We start from the raw sequence: 21,236 nt of genomic DNA on the forward strand, positions 1-21,236 counted from the left end.
CCCTGCCCACAGCGTGCTCGAGGAGCAGGTGGATGACATCCCCTCCTCGCCAGAAGAAAACGCCGCTCTCTTCCTGCTGAAGAAGGACAGTGAGTGCCGGGACACGCTCTTCAAAATACTGACGGACGACTGCCAGACCGTGGTCGGGAATATTCTGGAAGCTCAGGCTCAGGTACACAAATAATTCAGAGGCCTCACCCCCCGGTACCCCTGTGCCGGCACCTCAGCGGGTTCCGTGCCCGTGGTGATGAAGCGTTCTCCTCCATTGCCTCTGCCTTGGCAAGGAGCCCTCGCCCACCACTGGAGACCTCTCCTTGTGTCTTCAACACTCTCCCACCTCTCACACACCCTTTCAGGCCTTTTACTCTTTCAAGGCCTTTTCATTTCCAGTTGCTGCTGTGATACCAATTGCCTCGTCCCTCTCTGCCTTTCCTCACTCACTCCACCGTCACCCCGCCCGAACACACAGCATGCCCCTCGTTCCACAACAATCCCAGCCTGGACATCAAACTCGCTGACCAGCAGCATGCCCTTGTTGTCTGCTGGGTGACCGCTACCTTGTGGAGGTCAGATAGCAGCTCAGACCTCTCCTCGTACCCCCCCCCCCTCCCCCCGGACCAGGACCCCACCAACGGTGTAGGAAAAAAAACTGCAGGTGCTGCTTTAAATCGAAGGTAGACACAAGATGCTGGAGTAACTCAGCGAGTCAGGCAGCATCTCAGGAGAGAAGGAATGGGTGACGTTTTGGGTCGAGACCCTTCTTCAGGCTGATCTCGACCCGAAACGTCGATCAGTCTGAAGAAGGGTCTCGACCCGATACGTCACCCATTCCTTCTCTCCCGAGATGCTGCCTGACCCGCTGAGTTACTCCAGCATCTTGTGTCTACCCCCACCAACCATGGCCAGCCCACTGTTTCCCACACTGTCACAGATCTCCTCACATCCGGAGATCTCCCGTCTACAGCCTCCAACCTCAGAGTGCCCCAACCCCACACCTCCCACGTCCGTCTCCAACCCAAGATCCTGAAACAGGACTGTCCGCCCGCTCCAGGCAACCCATTGCTTCTGCCTGCTCTCATCACACTGAACCTATGTCCTCATGGCTCAACTCTGTCTTGTCCCCCCCCCCCTTGTCCAGTGCCTTCCCCCCCACATCCAGACCACCATACATCCCCCATTGCCCTATACACCTATGCCGGTGTTTCCATTGGTTATGTGGAACAGTCCATGTTCCAAAGTGCCCCCAAAGAACTGCAGATGCCGGAATGTGGAGCAAAACACAAAGTGTTGGAGGAGCTCAGTGGAGCACACACCTCTGTTTGTGTCAGTTTGTTTTCTGTTTTATAGGCTTGCACTATTTATCTTGTAGGGGAGGGCTTAAAGGGAGGAGAAACCAACCCATTTTTAGCATTAGGTTAGCAACCTAAGTTCACCTTGGATTAGATGTGGGACAAAGCCTGTCCACTCTCTCTTCCACAGTGCAGCTGTAGCTGGGTAACCCCTGCCAGAGGGACTCTCCAATGTGTTTGATCTACCAACTGTCATGATACCTTTGGCCAAGGTATCTGAGCATTGGAATAGAAGTTAACTGTCTATTTGCTTCTTCTGATGGAAAAAATTGTTCCACGGCCTTTGTTAGTTTTAATTTAGTTTAAAGATACAGCATGGAAACTGGCCCTTCAGCCTACCGAGTCTACACCGACCACCTATTCTCACTAGTTCTATGTTATCCCACTTTCCCGTCCACTCCCTACGCACTGGGGGCTATTTACAGAGGCTAATTAACCTATAACCCCCCACGTCTGCGATGTGGGAAGAAACCAGGCACGTTCTCCCTGAGACCGCGCAAACTCCCCACAGACAGCACCTGCGGTCAGGATCGAACCTGCGTCTCTGGCACCGTGAGGCAGCAGGTCTCCCAGTCGTGCCGCTGTGCCGCCCCCTTGTGTTGTCTTTTGTATTGTTCCCGCACAACACTTCCTTTTCCTTTGAAACCAGAGCTCCCAGAGCAATCTAACGAGTGAACACATCGGGCATCTGGTGACCTGCCTGAAGAACTACATCCGCTCCCCGGACCGCACGTTAATGGTGAAAGCCCTGTCCAGCCTGAAGGCAGAGCTGCACATCAACAAGGGAGCACTCGGTGAAATCCAGATTGTCCTGTTCAGCTTCCAGGATGCTGTAAGTTGGAACATACTCCTGGCATGTGGTTGGAGTTACCCCTCTAGAGCCAATGGGTCCTTACCCCCCCCCCCCCCCCCCCCCCCCTGGTGATCGACAGTGACTTCTCAAGGTGCTTTGTGGTTCAATGAGTAAATGCTCAAGTAAGGAACTAGAGCAATGTGCTAGGGAATGAGGTCTATTGGGTGGGAGAGGGAGTGGGGTGTTGGGGTGAGAGAGGGGGTGAAGTGCCAGGGTGGGAGAGGGGTTATGGTTTGTGGGTGTGAGTGTGATGATGTGGTTCTGTGCAGGTTGGGCGATCAAAGAGAGACCCTGTAACAAAGGGATTGCTGTGTGCTGGGTTCCTGTGTGTTTATCCCCCTGCTGCAGCTGTGTACAGAACAGGTGTACGACCATTATAGTTCAGTAATTGCTGGTGCTCTAACGGTATCGGTAATGATGACCGTCAAATGGATTATTGTACAGACCCATCTGGTTCACTTTTGTCCTTCACACCTACTCTCCCGAGGCTAATCTGAGCCTATTTCAGGACCCACTTTAGCTTTAACTTCTCTCCTGAAGTGGTCAATGATAATGCAAGGCAGCATTGGCCATGGCAGAAGCCTGGCATTCCAGCAATGTCCTCCACTCTGGCATCAGTAGATGCATCGAGACTGGAAGAGACAAGTGTGGCCAAAGACACTCCTGGAGTCCATTGCGTTGCCATCACTGGCTCATGTCTACACTGCTCCAGTCAGACCTATCACAGTGTTCGCCCACGTCGGCCTGAAGAGCTGAATGAACCTCCTCTTGATCTTATTTCTCGTGCACTTTGTTCTAAAATGCCAGTATCATGTTGCACTCCAGGATGGGTACAATTTCATTTGCAAGATGCAATAAAGAAGCAGCACTTTATGATTTAATTTGTTGGTCAGTGTCTCTCGGATTTTACTGGACTTGATCTTGCACTGAACGTTATTCCCTTTATCCTGTATCTCCACCCTGTGGGCGGCTTGATTGTGATCATGTACAGTCGTTCCTTTGACTGGATAGCACACAACTAAAAAGCTTTCACTGTACCTCGGTACACGTGACAATAAACTAAATTAAGCTCAAAGATATGGCCGTCGGCATTTTGCATGATTTGCGGAGAGGAATGTTGGAATCTGTGATTTTTTTTTGCCCATTGAACGCTTATTGAAGATAGGCGTGGTGGGACCTGGAATCTTCTCACAGGAATGTTACTGAGCCCTTATTAATAACATTCTTTTTTCTAGGTGAGAAAAGTTCTTCGACAGCACCAGATAAAACCACACTGGATGTTTGCTCTGGACAACATCATTCGTAAGGCCATGCAGATAGCCTTTACTGTTCTAATCCCAGGTACGTGAGAGGTATAATGCTCATTGTCTCCTCAACCAGCTTCTCCATTGCAAGCAGCTATTTTCCAATGGCAGATTGGAGCTTATTTTGTAGCCTCCCGCGGCCAGCCAAGAACAGGTGAGCAGGAGCAACCCAACCAGGACATCCTCACCCCTACCCCCCCCCCCCCCCCCCCTACGCACAGGGTGTCCAAAGATGAGGGTGGTGGGTGTGAAGTGCAGCCAGAAGGCAAGGAGCAGCCCCTCCAGGTGTTGGACCAGGGGCTGCAACCTCACACACTCCATATACACGTGGATCACAGACTCACTCACTCCATATACACGTGGATCACAGACTCACTCACTCCATATACACGTGGTACACAGACTCACTCCATATACACGTGGATCACAGACTCACACACTCCATATACACGTGGATCACAGACTCACACACTCCATATACACGTGGATCACAGACTCACACACTCCATATACACGTGGATCACAGACTCACACACTCCATATACACGTGGATCACAGACTCACACACTCCATATACACGTGGATCACAGACTCACACACTCCATATACACGTGGATCACAGACTCACACACTCCATATACACGTGGAACACAGACTCGCTCCATATACAGGTGGATCACAGACTCACTCCATATACACGTGGATCACAGACTCACACACTCCATATACACGTGGTACACAGACACACACTCTATATACACGTAGATCACAGACTCACACACTCCATATACACGTGGCACACAGACTTACACACTCCATATACACGTGGTACACAGACACACACTCTATATACACGTAGATCACAGACTCACACACTCCATGTACACGTGGATCACAGACTCACACACTCCATATACACGTGGAACGCAGACTCTTCCAGCCCGCACAAGTGGCAGGCGGCTGGCGAGTCTGTGAACCAACCGCGAGGGAAGCGGGTTGCACGACACCCCTAGCTGCAGTACCCTCCACTCCAGGCCCCCGATAGAGAGGGGCAGAATCCCTGCGTTAGTGTTCAGCTGTCCTGCGGCCACCTGGCCCGAGCCGGGGCTGGTTCTGGAGCAGAAACATTCAGCGGCACGTCAGATGCTGTGCGGGTCACAACCTATACCGGACCCGGTGCCCACAGCTGTTTCTCAGGATCATACGGAGTGGGGCAAATTAATCAAAGACGGGCATCCGCGGCAGTGGGGCATTCCGGAGGGATCAGAACCGGTGGGGACACGAGGAATTGCAGGATGGAAGGCAGATGTGTGGCCCTGTGAGGCAGCAGCTCTACCAGCTGCTCCACTCCACTGCACTGGCCCGCAACAGCACATTAAGCTTCTTGGTCGGTGCAATGTGTTGCGAATGTTGAGGTAATGGGCCTTGCACAGCAGGCCTGACCTACCGAGTCGGCTAAGCTGCACGAAAACATGATACAAAGAGAGACAGTTTATAAACTCAGCAGGTCATGCAGCATCCGTGTGGAAAGAGACAAAGTTACCTGTTCCAACTGCTGCCTGACCGGCTGAGTCCTGTTTTTATTTCGGGTTTCCAGCATCTGCAGTTTGTGTTTTGCTTCTCTGACCTCCTGCCTCCAGAGCTGAAGCAGCAGATCGAGGCCTCGTCTGACCAGGACAAAGATGACCAAGGCACCGAGGACGTGCAGGCCAAATGGAGTGGGAGCCTGGGCGATGTGAGGGAGACGGACGGACTGGAGCTACAGAACGACGACACTGGCACCTCTGGAGTGAGCACACTCAGCTGCTCCATCTCTCGTGACTCCCAGCAGAACACCTCCCTTCTCATCACAGAGCTCAACCGACTACGGGCTGAAACTAATCGGTACGAGGCAGCAGAAGCAACATGGGTGGAAAAATACACCGCAAACTCCCCATTATAATCCTGAATTATAATGTGTTGGGTTGCTGCCTTACCATGGGAGCTGAGGGAAGCCAATGAACCTCCATTCCCTGCATATGCTTCCACCACCACCCCTGGCACCCACCAAAAACCTTGCCCTGCATATCTGCTTTAAACTTTGCCCCTCTCAGCTTAAAGCTATGCACTCTAGTCTTTTTGACATTTGCATCGTTGGGAAGGTTCCGACTGTCTACCTTATCGCTGCTTCCAATCATTTTATACACTTTTATCGGGCCTCAAACTCTGGCAATGCAGGAAAAACAAACCAAGTTTGTCCAACCTCTCCTTAGAGCCTATACCCTGTAATATAGGCAGCATTCTGGGCAGCCTCCTCTGCACCCTCTCCAAAGCTCCCACATCCTCCCTGTAATGGGGAGACCAGAACTGCACAAAGTACTCCAAACGCAACCTAACCAAAATTCTGTAAAGCTGCAACGTGACTTCTGCAGGGAGCCCTTTTAGTGGGCTCCACCATGTCAAATCAAGGTGACATATTTGCCCCCCCCTGCCAGAGGAGGTAGTTGAGGCAGACACTATAACACCATTGGACAGGTACATGGACAGGGAAGGCTTGAAGGAATATGGGTCAGGCATGGGTAAATAGGACTAGCTTAGATGGGCATCTTGGTCAATGTGGCTGAGTTGGGATGGAGGGCCTGCTTTCGTGCTGTATGACTCTATGATTATCTCTCCTTATATTTGATTCCACTTTGGGAGAAATATATTTTCCATGCCTGCCCTTTTCAACATCTTAAACAACCCAGTTAGGATCACCCCTTCAATCGCAAGCGCGTAGGCTAAAGTTATCACACTTGTCTTTGTCATTTATCTTGCAGGCCCAGAAGCCTGTTAGCTAAGGCCGTGAGTTAGCTGGAGTTCAGGGGGTGGGGGAGGGGGGGGGCAGATGGGGGGGGGGGGGTGAGTGGGGGGGGGAAGGGGACAATGAGGATGAGGGGGTGGTGGGGGGAGCTAGTCGAAGGTGGGTGGGAGAATCTCAGGAAGAATGGGATGACCTGGAGTGACCCCTACAACTGCAAATACTTAGCTTCAAGTCAAGTCAAGTCAAATTTATTTGTCACATACACATACACGATGTGCAGTGAAATGAAAGTGGCAATGCCTGCGGGTTGTACACAAAAAGAATTACAGTTACAGCATATAAATAAAGTTAATAAGTTACTATTAGTGGCGACAAAAATTTAGTCTCTGGGGTTATAAAAGTTGACAGTCCTAATGGCCTGTGGGAAAAAGCTCCGTCTCATCCTCTCCGTTTTCACAGCGTGACAGCGGAGGCGTTTGCCTGATCGTAGCATCTGGAACAGTCCGTTACTGGGGTGGCAGGGGTCCCTCATGATCTTGCTTGCTCTGGATCTGCACCTCCTGATGTATAGGTCCTGCAGGGGGGACGAGTGTAGTTCCCATGGTGCGTTCTGCCGAACGCACTACTCTGCAGGGCCATCCTGTCCTGGGCAGAGCTGTTCCCAAACCAGACTGTAATGTTGCCGGACAGGATGCTCTCTACAGCCCCAGAGTAGAAGCAATGAAGGATCCTCAGAGACACTCTGAATTTCCTCAGTTGTCTGAGGTGGTAAAGGCGCTGCTTAGCCTTACCCACCAGTGCGGCAATGTGCGTTGCCCACGTCAGATCCTCTGCGATGCGGACTCCCAAGTATTTAAAAACTGCTCACCCTATCCACAATAGACCACAATAAACCAATAGCTCCGGACTTGACCAGAAGGCTACAGATACCTGAATCACTGGGGCAATTTCTGTTGGCTTTGACCCTGAAGCAAAGTTATCGAGTAAATGTGAGGCTATGTTCGAGTTTGATCAACGATCATCTAAAGATCTTGCACAGAATATAAAATGCTGGTGTAACTCATTGGGTCAGGCAACAGCTCTGGAGAGCATGGATAGGTAATGTTTTGGCTTGGGACCCTTCTGTGATATGCATTGCAGCACCTACAGTTCCTTGTGTCAACATCTAAGAATCTTAATGGTTTGTTGAAGCAGTTGGCATGGCGACTGTCAGGCTCTGTGTTTGGATCGGATTGTAAATAATTCAGTGGAGAGTTGTTTTTGTGACCGTTTACTGCAACCTCTAAAAAGTAAAGCACTCGATAGATGTTCAGGAGACAATAGCATCATGGCAATAGCTTAGTATATTACAGCACCTTTTTGTCCACAAAAGAACACTCATCTATAAAATCTTAAGAATGGGAGCAGAATTAGGTCATTTGGCCCATTGAGTCTGCTCTGCCATTTGATCTACTTTTCCCTCTCAACTTCACTCTCCTGCCTTCTTCATGTAATCCTTGACGCCTTTTATAACAAAGAACCTATCTAAAGTATAGAGCTCTAGGGGCTAGTGGAATTAAGGGATATGGGGAGAAGGCAGGCATGGGTTGTGGACGATCAGCCATGATCACAATGAATGGCGGTGCTGGCTCGAAGGGCCGACTGGCCTCCTCCTGCACCTATGTTTCTATGTTTCTATATCACTGGTAAAGTAACCCAGCCATTTGAATCTGACATGTGAGACTATCCCAAACCAGTGTGTTTAATGTGGGATTACTCCAGGAAGAATATTCCCATGGGGTAATCCATGCCAGTAAGGACACAGTAAAACACAAAGTGCTGGAGGAACAGGAACAAAGTGCAGGTCAGGCAGCATCTGTGGAGGGAATGGACAGAACCGAAGAAGGGTCCCGACCCGGAACATCTTCTGTCCATCCCCTCCCTCCACAGATGCTGCCTGACCTGGCTGAGTTCCTCCAGCACTTTGTGTTTTGCTCAAGACTCCAGCATCTGCAATCTCATATGTGTCCACTGAGGACATAGACTGTTTCATACATTGCCCTAGTTAAGGCCAGACACCAACCAGGCTTTGAAGCAGGTCATGCAGTGAAGGTTGGAGTTTCCGGGAGGCTGCAGCCCACGGAGATACCAGGAACTGAAGATTAATTTCCCAGACAGTGCTGTAGTGACCTAGAAAAATTTGGCCTTGGAACTAGTTGGGATGAAAGTTATAATTTTCTCTGAGCATATTTGCTTCTTCGTTGTGAAATTCTCAGCCGTAAACACCACGTTTGTTTTCAATGAAGATTTTCAGCATCTGGAGATGTTTTGGGTTTTTTGCAGGTTGCCACTTGCCAGTGATTCAAATGTGTGCCAGTGAATGAGGCACCAAGTTACATAGAAACATAGAAAATAGGTGCAGGAGTAGGCCATTCGGCCCTTCGAGCCTGCACTGCCATTCAATATGATCATGGCTGACCATCCAAAATCAGTACCCTGTTCCTGCTTTCTCCCCATATCTCTTGATTCCATTAGCCCTAAGAGCTACATCTAAATCGCTCTTAAATACATCCAGTGAATTGGCCTCCACTGCCTTCTGTGGCAGAGAATTCCACAGATTCACAACTCTCTGGGTGAAAAAGTCTTTCCTCATCTCAGTCCTGAATGGCCTACCCCTTATTTTTAAACTGTGACCCCTGGTTCTGGACTCCCTCAACATCGATAACATTTTTCCTGCATCAACCCTGTCCAATCCCTTAAGAATTTTATATGTTTCTATAAGTTATGTGTACACAAGGCAGTAATTGCGTGCACAGTGGGAGGTGAATCACATGTACATCAGGCAATGGTACATGTGTGCAGGAAGTGAGATTGTGAATTCCTATGTGCACCAGGCAGAGATTCACATGTAGAATGCACAGTGACACACATACACATCAGGTTGGGAATTCCAAAAGCACCCAAGTTTCGCTAACCCAGTTATTGTAAACACAAGTTATTATAAACACAAATTTGACTCAACAAATACCTGCTTCTGCGTAAAGGCCAGAGTCACAGCTTTATAATTTTTAAGCTCACTGACAATTTCCAGTTGCAAGGGCCAGTGTGAAATCCCTATTTCTTTGTTTCATGATCAAATCCATTATTAAGCTCGATGAAAATAAAAGACACAAAGTGCTGGAGTAACTTAGCGGGTCGGCCATCATCTCTGGGGAACGTGAATGGATGACGTTTCAACTCTGGACCCTTCTTCAGGTTGAAAACGTCACCATGCCTTCCCGTGATACTGCTTGACGTGCTGAGGTACTCCAGCACTTTGTGTCGTTTTTTGGTAAACCAGCATCTGCAGCTCCTTGTGGCAGTGTTAAATTTTGATGTAATATTCAGTTTCCACCGCCCAGGAGATAGTTCAGTCACAACCTCAGGAGAACGCTGATGTTTCTAACCTCACCTGTGACACAAGCCCATTTCCTTGACTGGGGCTGAGCTGTGAAAAGTGGTGGCTCATCTGAATTTTAAAGACTTTTTGACCCTTATGTTCAGCTTTCTCCACTCTCACCCCATCTCTGACTTCTTCCAACACTCTGTGATCTCTGCACTCCCTCACTCACTTCTGCTCTTAATTTTAATCACACTACTAATTTTAATCACACCACCGCATTTAGCTAGGCACATGGATATGCAGGGAATGGAGGTATATGGATCACGTGCAGGGCAGAGGAGATTAGTTTAACATGGCACTATGTTAGGCACGGACATTGTTCGCCACGGACATTGAAACTGTTCCTGTTCTAAATAGTAACCAAGCATTCAGATTTCATTTCCCCAGGCCCTTTACATTTCCCTTCCTGCCTCTGAGCTTTAAGATACTTCATACAAATTGTTTCTTTGACCAACCCCGTGGCAATTTTCCCTAATGTCTTCTTTGTCTCAGAGTCCGAGTTTGCTGACAGTGCACCTGTGAAAATACATTGGGACGTTTAGCCCTGTCAGTTTGGCTATATAAATGCAAGTTCTCACCTGCAAGAGCTGAATATGGATGTGCACTCACCTTTGAGCTGGGCCAAGAACAGAGAACATAGAACAGGACAACACAGGCCCACAATGTTCATGTCTATCGTGACTCCAAGATAATCTCATTGCCTCTTCACACAAAGGGAGGTGGGTGCGTTGGAACAAGCTGCCAGAGGAGGTGGTTGAAACAGGGACTATCCTAACATTTAAGAGACAGTTAGACAGGTACATGGATAGGACAGGTTTGGAGGGATATGGACCAAACGCGGGCAGGTGGGACTCGTGTAGCTGGGACATGTTGGCCGGTGTGGGCAAGTTGTTTCCACACTGTATCACTCTATGACCCTATGACTCTCCATCCCTTGCATATCCAAGCACCTTTCTGAAAGCCTCTTCGTCTTCAATGCCATTATTATTTCTGCCTCCCCACTCCTTAATGTATTCCAGGTTCCCAAGACCCTCCATGTAACAAACTTGCCCTGGGATTTCTTTAAACTTTGTCCCTCTCACCCGAAAGCTGTGCACTCTAATCTTTGACATTTCCACCGTGGGGAAAAAGGTTCTGACCGTCCACCCTCTCTGTGCCACCCATAATTTTATATACTTCCATCAGGTTTCCCCTCAGCCTCCGATATTCCAGAATAATCCAAATTAATCCAACCACTCCTTGTAGCTAAAGCTCTCTCATCCAGGCTACATGCTGGTTAAATTCCTCTGCTTCCTCTCCAAAGCCGCCCATCCTTCCTGTAATGGCCCCACCAGAGCTGCACGAAATACTACATGCATTCTACATGACCTGCTGACTCGTGTACTCAATGCCTGACGTACAGCCAGGGTGGTCTTGTCAGGTGCAGGATGCGGGCTACAGAGAGATGAGGAGGGGGGGGAGGGATTGAGAAATAAAGACATGTAATCTGTATTGAACTTCTACTTGGCAGCCTCCTGGAGGACCTTGTCGCGAGAGAGAGAGAATGCCAGGAACTACTGTGGCACATCCTTCATCAGAAAAACAATGACATTGAGCTTCTCCAGAACAGATCAGGATCCACGGGTAAGTGAGGGAGTCAACACTAGATGATTGAAACACAGATGACAGGAATGAAACACGGGTGACAGGAATATCAAGGGGCTGAAAAGCTTTCGACTTTCTCAGTTCCAAGATGGGTTTATAGTTGCTTCAATCTTCAAATTGGAGCCCAATCCTCCGCTGCGGAGATTGTGACCTGTGAGATGGTTAGAAATCAATGTTGATACAGTTGTGTTATGTCAATGGCTGTGATTTTGAAGAGGTTGCCTGGCATGGTATCACAGATTCAGACAATGTTGCTAGCTGTACTGGGCAGACAAGACTAGCCATGCCCAACGCCCCTGCCCCTTTACCCATGGCTCTTGCCTCATCGGGAGCCTTTTGTTTTCATTTTTCAGTGAGTCCAACCTTGGTCAGTTTGTAAATCCTTTCCTTCCCCACACCACCCTCCCCTCCATAAGGAGCAGTATTAGTCGAGAATATTTGTGTTGAGATGGATGAGGTTCATGTCTTGTCCTGGATCCTAGGTGTGGTCTCTGCTGCAGGGAAAGAAATATCTTCAGCAGAGGTGGGACGTGGGTGGAACCAAAGACTAAATGATGGCCTCCAAAGTGGCCTTGTCTCAGGGTGGTCCTAAGATATGCCTGCCCAGGTCGGGATTGAAAACTCCTTGGCATGGAGCAGAGGCAGGGTGCTCAATATTGGCCAACATTCTCTCCAAGACCACATGAAATAGAGCGAACTATCCTCCCTTTCCTTCCTTCCCCTTCTTTCTAATTTGATTTTTTCAACATCTGCCTTGTGTAGTTTTCAGTTTGTTTCTGTTGCCTTAGAATTCCCAACTCTTGAGTAACTTCCCAATTCTGCAGGTATGTTGTTCGATCTCAGTATTGAAGGGTAGGGATGGTGTTAATCTATACGACACTTCAAAATTCCCAGTAAGTGGGATTCAGGAAGTACTAATTGAGTGGAAGATGGCACTTAATTTTCTCTGCAGATATTGCACTGCACTCATGATCTGGCCTTAACCACCCCCCCATCCCCCACCCCCCCCCCCCCCCCCCCCATCCCCCCACCCCACCCCCCTCACTGCCAGACGTGAGCAAGTGCAAGGTCACAATGGTGGCTGGCAGCCAGGTTTAGAAGGATGAGGGGGGATCTTATTGAAACATATAAGATAATTAGGGGATTGGACACATTAGAGGCAGGAAACATGTTCCCAATGTTGGGGGAGTCCAGAACAAGGGGCCACAGTTTAAGAATAAGGGGTAGGCCATTTAGAACGGAGATGAGGAAGAACTTTTTCAGTCAGAGAGTGGTGAAGGTGTGGAATTCTCTGCCTCAGAAGGCAGTGGAGGCCAGTTCGTTGGATGCTTTCAAGAGAGAGCTGGATAGAGCTCTTAAGGATAGCGGAGTGAGGGGGTATGGGGAGAAGGCAGGAACGGGGTACTGATTGCCAGTGATCAGCCATGATCGCATTGAATGGCGGTGCTGGCTCGAAGGGCTGAATGGCCTACTCCTGCACGTATTGTCTATTGTCTATTGTCTATTGTCCTGCAGCAAGCTGAATTGGAGGCCCTGCGATTGCTCCTAGTGACAGTGTAATTGGGGTGGGAGCAGAAGCATTTGTCCAGAAGGCAGACACAAAATGCTGGAGCACCTCAGTGGGACAGGCAGCATCTCTGGAGAGAAGGAATGGGTGACGTTTCGAGTCGTGGCCCTTCTTCAGACTTCGGGTCTCGACCCGAAATGTCACCCGTTCCTTTTCTCCGGAGGTTGCCTGTCCCGCTGAGTTACTCCAACATCCTGTGCCTTTCTTCGGTTTAAGCCAGCATTTGCAGTTCCTTCCTAAACATTTATCCAGTCAGTGATATCCACAGAGAGTGAATACAGGTTGGATCTGAGGGATAATGTTTCAATACCTTCCTCGTCTTACAAACCTTGGCACTATCATATTCTATCTTATAGGGCGGCACACTGGCACACTGGCACAGTGGCACACTGGCACAGCTGCTGCCTCACAGCGTCAGGGACCCGGGTTCCAGCCTGAACTCGGATGTTGTCTGTGTGGAGTCTGCACGTTCTCCCTGTCTTCATGTAGATTATTCTCTGGGTGCTCTGGTTTCCTCCCATATCCCAAAGACGTGCAGGCTTGTGGGTAAATTGGCCTTCTGTAAGTTACCCTAGTGTGTAGCGTGGTTGAGAAAGTGGGATAACATAGAACTAGTGCGATGGGTGATTGATAGTCGCCTTAAACTGGTGGCCTGTTTCCGTGCTATATCTTTCAATACAAACAAATAAATAAAGATGATTCCTTTTGGAATGCTGCATATTGATTCAAGAGAAGGTTGTTTGAGCGCAAGACTGTCCTTTATAGCCAGACGAAGGTGCTGGCATCTCACTAGATCCCAAATATTATGAATCTGCGATGTGAGGAGTTGGACTTGTTCACTGTGGAAGAGATTTCCAGTGACTGGAGTAAAGTCTGGTGACAAGGCTTCAGATCCAGGAGATGTGAGGAGGAAAATACATGGAAACATAGAAACATAGAAACAAGGTGCAGGAGTAGGCCATTCGGCCCTTCGAGTCTGCACCACCATTCAATATGATCATGGCTGATCATTCAGCTCAGTAGCCTGTACCTGCCTTCTCTCCATACCCCCTGATCCCTTTAGCAAAAAGGGCCACATCTAACTCCCTCTTAAATATAGCCAATGAACTGGCCTCAACTACCTTCTGTGGCAGAGAATTCCACAGACTCACCACTCTCTGTGTGAAGAAATGTTTTCTCATCTCGGTCCTAAAAGACTTCCCCCTTATCCTTAAGCTGTGACCCCTAGTTCTGGACTCCCCCAACATCGAGAACAATCTTCCCGCATCTAGCCCCTCCAACCCCTTAAGAATTTTATATGTTTCTATAAGATCCCCCCTCAGTCTTCTAAATTCCAGCGAGTACAAGCCCAGTCTATCTAGTCTTTCCTCATATGTAAGTCCCGCCATCCCAGGGATCAATCTGGTGAACCTTCTCTGTACTCCCTCTAAGGCAAGAACGTCTTTCCTCAGGTTACGAGACCAAAACTGCACACAATACTCCAGGTGCGGTCTCACCAAGGCCCTGTACAACTGCAGCAGAACCTCCCTGCTCCTAAACTCAAATCCTCTTGCTATGAATGCCAACATACCATTCGCTTTCTTCACTGCCTGCTGCACCTGCATGCTTGCTTTCAATGACTGGTGCACCATGACACCCAGGTCACGTTGCATCTCCCCTTCTCCCAATCGGTCACCATTCAGGTAATACTCTGCTTTCTTGCTCTTGCCGCCAAAGTGGATAACCTCACATTTATCCACATTATATTGCATCTGCCATGCATTTGCCCACTCGCCTAATCTATCCAAGTCACTCTGCAGCCTCCTAGCATCCTCCTCGCAGCTAACACTGCCACCCAGCTTCGTGTCATCCGCAAACTTAGAGATGTTGCATTCAATTCCCTCGTCCAAATCATTAATATACACTGTAAATAACTGGGGTCCCAGCACTGAGCCTTGCGGTACCCCACTAGTCACTGCCTGCCATTCCGAAAAGGACCCGTTTATTCCTACTCTTTGCTTCCTGTCCGCCAACCAATTTTCTATCCACCTCAACACTGAACCCTCAATACCGTGTGCTTTAAGTTTGTACACCAATCTCCTATGTGGGACCTTGTCGAAGGCCTTCTGAAAGTCCAGATATAACACATCGACTGGTTCTCCCTTATCCACTCTACTAGTTACATCCTCGAAAAATTCTATAAGATTCGTCAGACATGATTTGTCTTTGGTAAATCCATGCTGACTTTGTCCGATGATTTCACCACTTTCCAAATGTAATGCTATCACATCTTTAATAACTGACTCTAGCATTTTCCCCACTACCGATGTTAGGCTAACTGGTCTATAATTCCCCGTTTTCTCTCTCCCTCCCTTTTTAAAAAGTGGGATTACATTAGCTACCCTCCAGTCCTCAGGAACTACTCCAGAATCTAAAGAGTTTTGAAAAATTATCACTAATGCATCCACTATTACTGAGGCTACTTCCTTAAGTACTCTGGGATGCAGCCTATCTGGCCCTGGGGATTTATCTGCCTTTAATCCATTTAATTTACCTAACACCACTTCCCGACTAACCTGGATCAGAATTTGTTTTTACACAAGGTGCGATAAAGAAGTAAGCTTCCAAATGTGTGGTATTTAAATGACACCGAACAAAGATCTGGGGTGAGATTAGAATGCGAGATGTGTTGTTTAGCGAGACTGGGCTTGTTAACTATTTTCCAGTTCCGATTCAGATGGAAAATTATGTCAGTGTCTCTTGAGTGTGTCGGCAAGCTTCCTTCAATGACAGCTGGTCAACCTTCTCTTTTATGTCCATGCACAGATGCTAATCTCAGCTTCCAGTCAGCAAGCGCGGATTCCCAAACTGAAGACCTCACTCAGTGGCTGCTAACAACACACGTTGACCAACGGACGATTGGCAAGGTGAGATGAAGGACCGGGGTCTGTGCTGTGGACTTATAGAGGGTGCCACTGAGAATACTGCTTGCAATGTGGTGTCCCGAGGCGCGGATGGTGATCTGATGTGGAGATGCCTGTATTTGTAAAGGGCCTGTCCCACGTAGGCGATTTTAAGGCGACTGCCGGCGACGAGGCTGTCGCCGAACGTTCCCCGGGGTGTCGCGGGCGGGCACGACCGTGAGGAGTCTTCAATGAATCGTAGCGGATCTCGGCAGGTCGCGGAAACATTTCTCGGCGACAGCTGGCTTGTCGCCTGGTATCATAGCTTACTGCGGGCGCTGTCTGTCGCACGCATTGTCGCTAGGTTGTCGCAGATGCATTTAGAAGCACGTAATATTAAATTAAGAAAAGGCATTTGAAGATACCAGAAGATAGTTTTGTTTAACCAATGTATTTACCGTCAGGACATTTGACCGGTAGATTGGAGGCGACAGTTTGACGGTCAGGTAAGCGTGGGAATTTCGCGATGTTTCCGAAGACGGTGTAATCTCTTAGCCAGGCGCTAGTTTCACGAAAAAAGTAACTTGTATCGACCTGACTCGGCATTGTCGTGGTCATTGTCGTAGAGTAAAAGAAAATTTCGGCGATCTGCTACGACTTTGACAGTCGCCTTAAAAACCGCGTAACTGGGACAGGCCCTTAAGTTACTTAGCAAATCAAGGGGGCCGGGTAGGGTTTGCCAACTGTCCTGCATCCCGTATTCTGGGCTAAATTGGTTTGTCCCCTACGGGACCACCCTTATTATTAGGCCCGAGAGGCGCTGCAGGCCCGGAAGCCGTAGGCCCCGAAGCTGTAGGTTTCGGTCCCGACACTCTAGGTTTCTGACATTGTAGCTCCGTACAGTCTAGGTCCGGAGGCCCGGGCACCGCCTAACAGAGGTTGCGTGGCATCCCGCAGTCCCAGCCTGGGCGGCCGCCATTGGTGGAGTGGGAGCATGTGACCGTTGGCTTGGTGAGGTCAAGTGGGGCGCGGGGCAGTGAAGTCACCTTGTTCCGTGTTTGGGAGTGAGATAGTTGGCACCCCTAGTGCCGGAAGAGTTACTGAGTGACTCCAGGTGAGTGTTTGGGAGCATGGCGGTGATTGGGGGGAGCAGAGAAGAGAAAGGAGATGTGCAGCCACTTTAACTGGGACCCCAGTGCTCCCCAGGAACGAGTGCCATTCTTTGGCAAACTGCTCACCCGCCATGACTGTCCCCTGCTGGAGGCAGCCATTTTGAAGATATCGCCAGGCTGGTGTCATTCCTCTCCCCACCGGCGGGTTTTGGGTGTCTGCCACGTTTCCATGTCAGATACAACAGTGCTGGATAGCGGGTCCAGAATGGCCACACTTTGTCCTGGGGACCTGTCCCAGTTGAGTGGTGGCACGTCGGTGTGTTGGGTGCAGCTCCACCTCAGGGAACCTTGATCTCTCTGCTGCTGCTGTCTCCTGACACTCAGCTGTGCGCAGTGGGAGCTCAGCCGTGCTGTCCACGAACGCACCACGCTGTTGCTCTGGCTTACTAACCCAAACGTTCAGAAATTCCCGACGCGCCCAATCCCAAGTGAGATAATGAAGTGCTGGAGTAACTCAGCGGACCAGGCAGGAGCATCTGTGGAGGGGATGGACAGATGACGTTGTGGGTCTTCAGTCTGAAGAAGGTACACGACCACAAACGGCACCTGTTCCTTCCCTCCACTGATGCCGCCTGATCTCACCTTCCTCCAGCACTTTGTTTTCCTCCAGGTTCGAGCATCTGCAGCCTCTTGTGTCTCTGTCCATTCCCTCACAGATGCTGCCTGACCTGCTGAGTTATTCCAGCACTTTGTGTTGTATGCAGGATAACATCACACGTGTCTCCATAAATACAGAGGCTGCCCCCCTCTCCACTAACCCAACTCATCTTCTGACCCAATTCATCTCTGCCAAGGACACCATTGAGCTCCCACAGTTAGCCGTTCACGGAAAGTTCCAACAGAGTTTTGATCCAATGATCAGTTCCAACTGATCGTTGCGGGTAGACAGTGAGGCCACACTGGTTGTGGGTAGTCAGTGGGGCCGCACTCAGTCAGGGGTCAGGGGAGGTCTTGGCCTCAGCTTTGTCTGGAGAGGTTTGCAAGGATCCCTGTCACGATTTATTCCGAACAGCTCCGTCACAGAGGACTCTGTGATCTACGGACTGTTCCCAGGGACGCATTCAGAGACTGACATCGAGTGCTGCTGGAAGGCTATCAACTCGGTGAAAGACGCTCTTTGGTCTACCCGAGCTGTCGATCGGGGAATGTTGCCGACTGGCCCGCTGCAGACTGCAGGAGTACGTGCTGAGGGACGCACTGAAGCTCTTTATTCACGACTTCAGACTGAAGGGTCTCGACCCGAAACGTCACCCATTCCTTCTCTCCTGAGATGCTGCCTGACCTGCTGAGTTACTCCAGCATTTTGTGAATAAATACCTTCAATTTGTACCAGCATCTGCAGTTATTTTCTTACGCACTGAGGCTCGGTGCGCACCTCAAAATAAGGGAAGGGATTCCACGCCAGTGGGCTGCAAGGGTGGGGGGTAAATTTGTGTCATTGGTGTATTGAATATGTGTATTGAATGTATGTGTAACCTCCGAAAATGTCAGATGGAGTTTAGGAAGGAACTTTTTTTGTATATATTTATTTCTTGAATAAAGTATTTTTTGATAATAATAAAAATTAAAAAAAACCAGCCACTGCCGCTGCTTACTTAACCCACTCATTGAGAATGAAAACACCAAGATGTGCTGGACTAATCTAAACCAAAGCAAAGACGACACATTCAGGATCGAAGGGGAATGGATGTGTGCACACAGTTTAACATTAACTGTGAGGTTACATGAAGGTCCTCAATATGTCTGCTCGGTTTCTGTTACAGATTCTTACCAACGGTTACACACTTCAGGATCTACTGACTGAGGTGACTAAGGAAGACTTGAGGTGCAGCCAGATAAGGTAATTGCTGTGGGATTCTGTCCGTGGTATTTATCCTGCATTTGCCATGTGTTTTGAAGGATCCCATGTCAGCTGTGGCTCTGTGGCTGCACATCTCTGAGTCAGCGCGGAGACTTGACCGCGTGAGTCACGCTGAGATTTCTGTGCATTACTGAGGGAGTGATGAACTCTTGTCACCTTTCAGCTGTGACATCAAACTCTTTGTAGAACCAAAGAACTGCAGATGCCGGCTTATAGAAGATAGAAACAAAAGATAGAAACAAAGTGCTGGAGTAACTCAGCGGGTCAGGCAGCATCTCTGGAGTAAAAGGATGGGTGACATTTCAGGTTGGGACCTTTCTTTACGCCTTCTTCACACCCCCAACCCGAAACGTGACCCATCTTTTATCTCCAGATGTACTGCCTAACCCGCTGAGTTACTCCAGCACTTGGTGTCTATCTTTACATTAAATTATTTGGTTTAGAAATGAAGTGCTGGATTAACTCAGTGGGTCAGGCAGTACCTCTGGACAATGTGGAGAGGTGATGTTTTAGGTCAGGACCCTTCTTCAGAAACACTCTAATTCATTGTGCCTTTCTTTGTAACGCAGCATCTGCAGTTCACGGTGTCTAAACTCTTTGTTTAGATTGACATTATATATCCTGCAGCGTTATCCAAAGGTGCAGAACTCACTCAGTGTCTCGGCACAGTATTTATTCCTGAACCCATATCGTCAGAAACAGATCGCCTGGCCATTTATCGCCCTGCTGATTGTGACATCCCATTGTGCGTGAGAATTGTCAGCTCTCTTATCACCACATCAATTATTTCACCCTCAAAAAATAATTAGTTAGTTGTAAGGCACTTTCCGACCTGAAATACGGTAGGTTCATTCTTCTCTGAAGAAGGGTCTCGACCCGAAACGTCACCCATTCCTTCTCTCCAGAGATGCTGCCTGTCCCGCTGTGTTACTCCAGCCTTTTGTGTCCACCTTCCAGTTCTTTCTTCTCATTGTACAGCACAACATGTTGGCAGCGGCTCTGGAAATAATGGAGTTAAACTGGTTTATCATTTAGCAAGTCCCAACTGTCGAGCTGCAGCATGCCGACACTTGTCTTTCAGTTTAGTTTAAGTTATTGCCACGTGTACCGAGGTCCAGTGACAAGCTTTTGTTGTGTGCTAACTAGTCAGCGGAAGGACAGTACATGATTACAATCGTGCCGTCCACTGTGTACGGATCCATGATAAAGAGACTAAGGTGAATAAAGTTTAGTGCAAGATAAAGTCCAGTGGAGCCATAGAGCTGTACAACATGGAAACAGGCCCTCTGTCCATGCTGACCAAGTTGACCTATTGGGCTTGTACCATTGGCCTGCATTTGTCCTGCAGCCCTCTAAACCCTTCCCATCCATATATCTGTGCAGTGGGCCCTGGGTGTTTGGGCTGTCAGTGGCTCTTGGCAACCCTAAAGAATCCAAGCAGGTTTTAATTTAGTTTAGTTTAGAGAAACAGTGCGGAAACAGGCCCTTTGGCCCACCGAATCCGTGCCTACCAGCAATCCCCGCACACTAACACTATACTACACACACTGGGGACAATATACAATAATGCCAAGCCAATTAACCTACAAACCTGTACGTCTTTGGAGTGTGGGGGGAGACTGGAGAAAACACACACAGGTCACAGGGAGAACGTACAAACTCCGTTCAGACAAGCACCCACAGTCCGGATGGAATGCGGGTCTCTGGCGCTGTAAGGCAGCAACTCTGCCACTGCGCCGCTGTGCAGTCCCTCGGCCGCCAGTGAGTTGTTGGACTACCTGCACTCTGTCCACCCATCGTATGTTCAGGTTTTCTGTTGAACCTCAGTCCTCAGCGGGTTGTAGAGGAGGGGCAGCGGCCAGATGCCTTTGTGGCCGAGCCCTTGCGTGCGGGAGTGAGTGTCAATGTCAGTTGAGAATTACCTGGTCTCCAGCCGTCTCAGGCTCTTCCCTTTGCCAGTGAATCAGGGCCTTGCACTGTGTGGAAGCTGATGTACAACACAGTGCACAACACAGTAGTAGCCTGCGGCACCGTGGCGCAGCGGTAGAGTTGCTGCCTTAGAGCGAATGCAGCGCCGGAGACTCAGGTTCGATCCTGACTACGGGCGCCGTCTGTACGGAGTTTGTACGTTCTCCCCGTGACCTGCGTGGGTTTTCTCCGAGATCTTCGGTTTCCTCCCACACTCCAAAGACGTGCAGGTTTGTAGGTTAATTGACTGGGTAAATGTAAAAATTGTCCCTACTGTGTGTAGGATAGTGTTAATGTGCGGGGATCGCTGGGCGGCGCGGACTCGGTGGGCCGAAGGGCCTGTTTCCGCGCTGTATCCCTAAATCTAAAAAAAAAATCTAAAATCTAGAGCTGTGCCTGACAATGGTAGAGCTGCTGCCTCACAGCGCCAGAG

The 21,236-nt window shown here is 49.1% G+C and overlaps 1 protein-coding gene across 1 annotated transcript in view; it reads left to right on the forward strand.

Annotated features, from left to right (window-relative positions):
• LOC144606898 (mitogen-activated protein kinase kinase kinase 5-like) overlaps positions 1-21,236 on the forward strand; it is a 135,809-nt gene that overhangs the window by 102,716 nt on the left and 11,857 nt on the right. The window contains exons 21-27 of the mRNA XM_078423371.1: positions 13-172; positions 1,999-2,181; positions 3,438-3,543; positions 5,147-5,390; positions 11,220-11,332; positions 15,726-15,826; positions 18,738-18,814. Coding sequence (XP_078279497.1) covers positions 13-172; positions 1,999-2,181; positions 3,438-3,543; positions 5,147-5,390; positions 11,220-11,332; positions 15,726-15,826; positions 18,738-18,814 — 984 coding nt within the window. The remainder of the gene's footprint in view (positions 1-12; positions 173-1,998; positions 2,182-3,437; positions 3,544-5,146; positions 5,391-11,219; positions 11,333-15,725; positions 15,827-18,737; positions 18,815-21,236) is intronic.

Source organism: Rhinoraja longicauda, chromosome 27 (assembly GCF_053455715.1).
Source record: "Rhinoraja longicauda isolate Sanriku21f chromosome 27, sRhiLon1.1, whole genome shotgun sequence".
Taxonomy (NCBI): domain Eukaryota; kingdom Metazoa; phylum Chordata; class Chondrichthyes; order Rajiformes; family Arhynchobatidae; genus Rhinoraja; species Rhinoraja longicauda.